General features: G+C 57.0%; 1 protein-coding gene across 1 annotated transcript in view; it reads right to left on the reverse strand.

The window, feature by feature from the left end:
- Positions 1 to 6: 6 nt before the first annotated feature.
- TRIP10 (thyroid hormone receptor interactor 10) overlaps positions 7 to 1,696 on the reverse strand; it is a 16,581-nt gene continuing 14,891 nt past the window's right edge. The window contains exons 14-16 of the mRNA XM_027769008.1: positions 1,433 to 1,572; positions 269 to 390; positions 7 to 168 (exon numbers count right to left, since the gene is read on the reverse strand). Coding sequence (XP_027624809.1) covers positions 20 to 168; positions 269 to 390; positions 1,433 to 1,572 — 411 coding nt within the window. The 3' untranslated portion in view covers positions 7 to 19. The remainder of the gene's footprint in view (positions 169 to 268; positions 391 to 1,432; positions 1,573 to 1,696) is intronic.

The following is a 1,696-nucleotide window of genomic DNA, read 5'->3' on the forward strand; positions in this document are numbered from 1 at the left end:
CCCTGGCCCCTCGCAGGGTTCAGTTGAGCGTGACTCGGAGGTAGGAGGTGGGCACGTAGCCTTCCCCGCCCTGTTTCCGTCGGACCCGAGTCCAGCCGTCCCCTTTGTCTTCCTCCATGACGCTGAGGTCTTCCCCCTCCGCCATGGAGATGGTGCCCTCGCTGGAGCCTGCCGAAGGGATGGACCCAGGTGGCTTCAACCGGAACCCCGGGAGACGCCCCCAAAGGGACGGCCCCCTCCAGCCCTGAGCCCACCGGACTGTCCTCACCTTCGAAGTGGTAGATGGCCACGCAATGGCCGATGGGGGAGGCGGGCTCCTCCTCAAAATCCTCATCGAACTCCGTGTAAATGGGGGTGTCCTGGCCCTCTTCGGAGGGAGGCCCTTCAGAGCTGGATGGGGAGATCAAGCAGATGAGGCCAGGCCCTTGGGTTAGCTCCACCACCTGGTGGGCAAGGGAGCCAGATCCCACAGGCCCAGCAGGTGGTGCAGTGGTTAAGGCACTGGACTCCCACACGGCTGACCGCGGTTCAAGTCCCGGACCTGGCAGCTTGAAAAATCACACCGGGTGCATGTACATCCAGGCCCAAAATCCCAGGAGGAGAATGGAGAAGGGATTGTGGCATGGCCATCCTTCCTGGGGGGTGATCTCGCATTTCCCCCTCACTGTCTCTGTCCCTGTCCAGCAAACACACGTGCCCTATGTCCAAAACCTTCAAAACATTTAAAAAGGAGCCAGATCCCAGTGCAAGTCCCAGCCCTGGCAGCATGTCAGGTGTGGATGCATGCCTGCCCAAATCCCAAAAGCAGGGAGGAACGGAGAAGGGACTGTGGCATGGCCATGCCCCACTGAGGTGCTTCCTCCCTCTCCCTTTCTGTCTCGGATGAGCACGTGCACATAAGAAAAAAACACAGGGATCAGCCACTGGCATGGCGGTTGAGATGGTTAGATCCCACAGGGCCGACTGCACAGTTCGAGTCCCAGACCTAGTGGCTTGAGAAACACGCCGGGTGCATGTGCGTGCATGCCCAAAGTCCCAAGAGGGGAACGGAGAAGAGGGCAGCATAGCCATCTCATCTTTCTCACTTTCCTTCTCTCTCCCTGCCTCTCTGTCTCTCTCCAGCCAGTGCACATACTTTTAGCAAATAAAATGTTAAAAAATAAAAAAACGGGGGCGGGTGGCCTGGCAAGTGGTGTGGTGGTTAAGGCACTGGACTCTCACATGGTCAAATGCAGTTCGAGTCCTGGAGCTGGTGGCTTGCTTTCTCATTTTCTCTTTCTCTCTCTCTCTCTCATCTTTCTCTGGTCAAATTAAAAGATAATAATAAATCAAATCAAATCAATAAATAATTCTTTAATACAAACAAACAAAAACAAAAGGAAGCTGGATCTTCCCGGACCCTCGGCCAGCCCCAGCCGGCCTCCCTACTCACCTCTCCTTATTTTCCTTTAGTTCATCGTCATTGCTGCTGTCCGGTGGGGCGCTGGCCGGGGGGTCAGGAGGCCGGGCATGCCGGCTAAGGCTGTCCCCCCGGTTGCTTAGGACCCGGCTTTCCGCTTCAGCCAGCCAGGCCTGGAAGGAGGGACTGCCGTTAGTCGCGGTCCAGGGAGCTCTGGGGTCAGCCCAGTCTGGACCCTGAGATTCCCTGAGATCACCCTCGCACACACCCAAGGCTGGAATGAGAAACATTTGGAAC

Source organism: Tupaia chinensis, unplaced genomic scaffold (genome assembly GCF_000334495.1).
Source record: "Tupaia chinensis unplaced genomic scaffold, TupChi_1.0 Scaffold148210_1, whole genome shotgun sequence".
NCBI classification, from domain to species: Eukaryota; Metazoa; Chordata; class Mammalia; order Scandentia; family Tupaiidae; genus Tupaia; species Tupaia belangeri.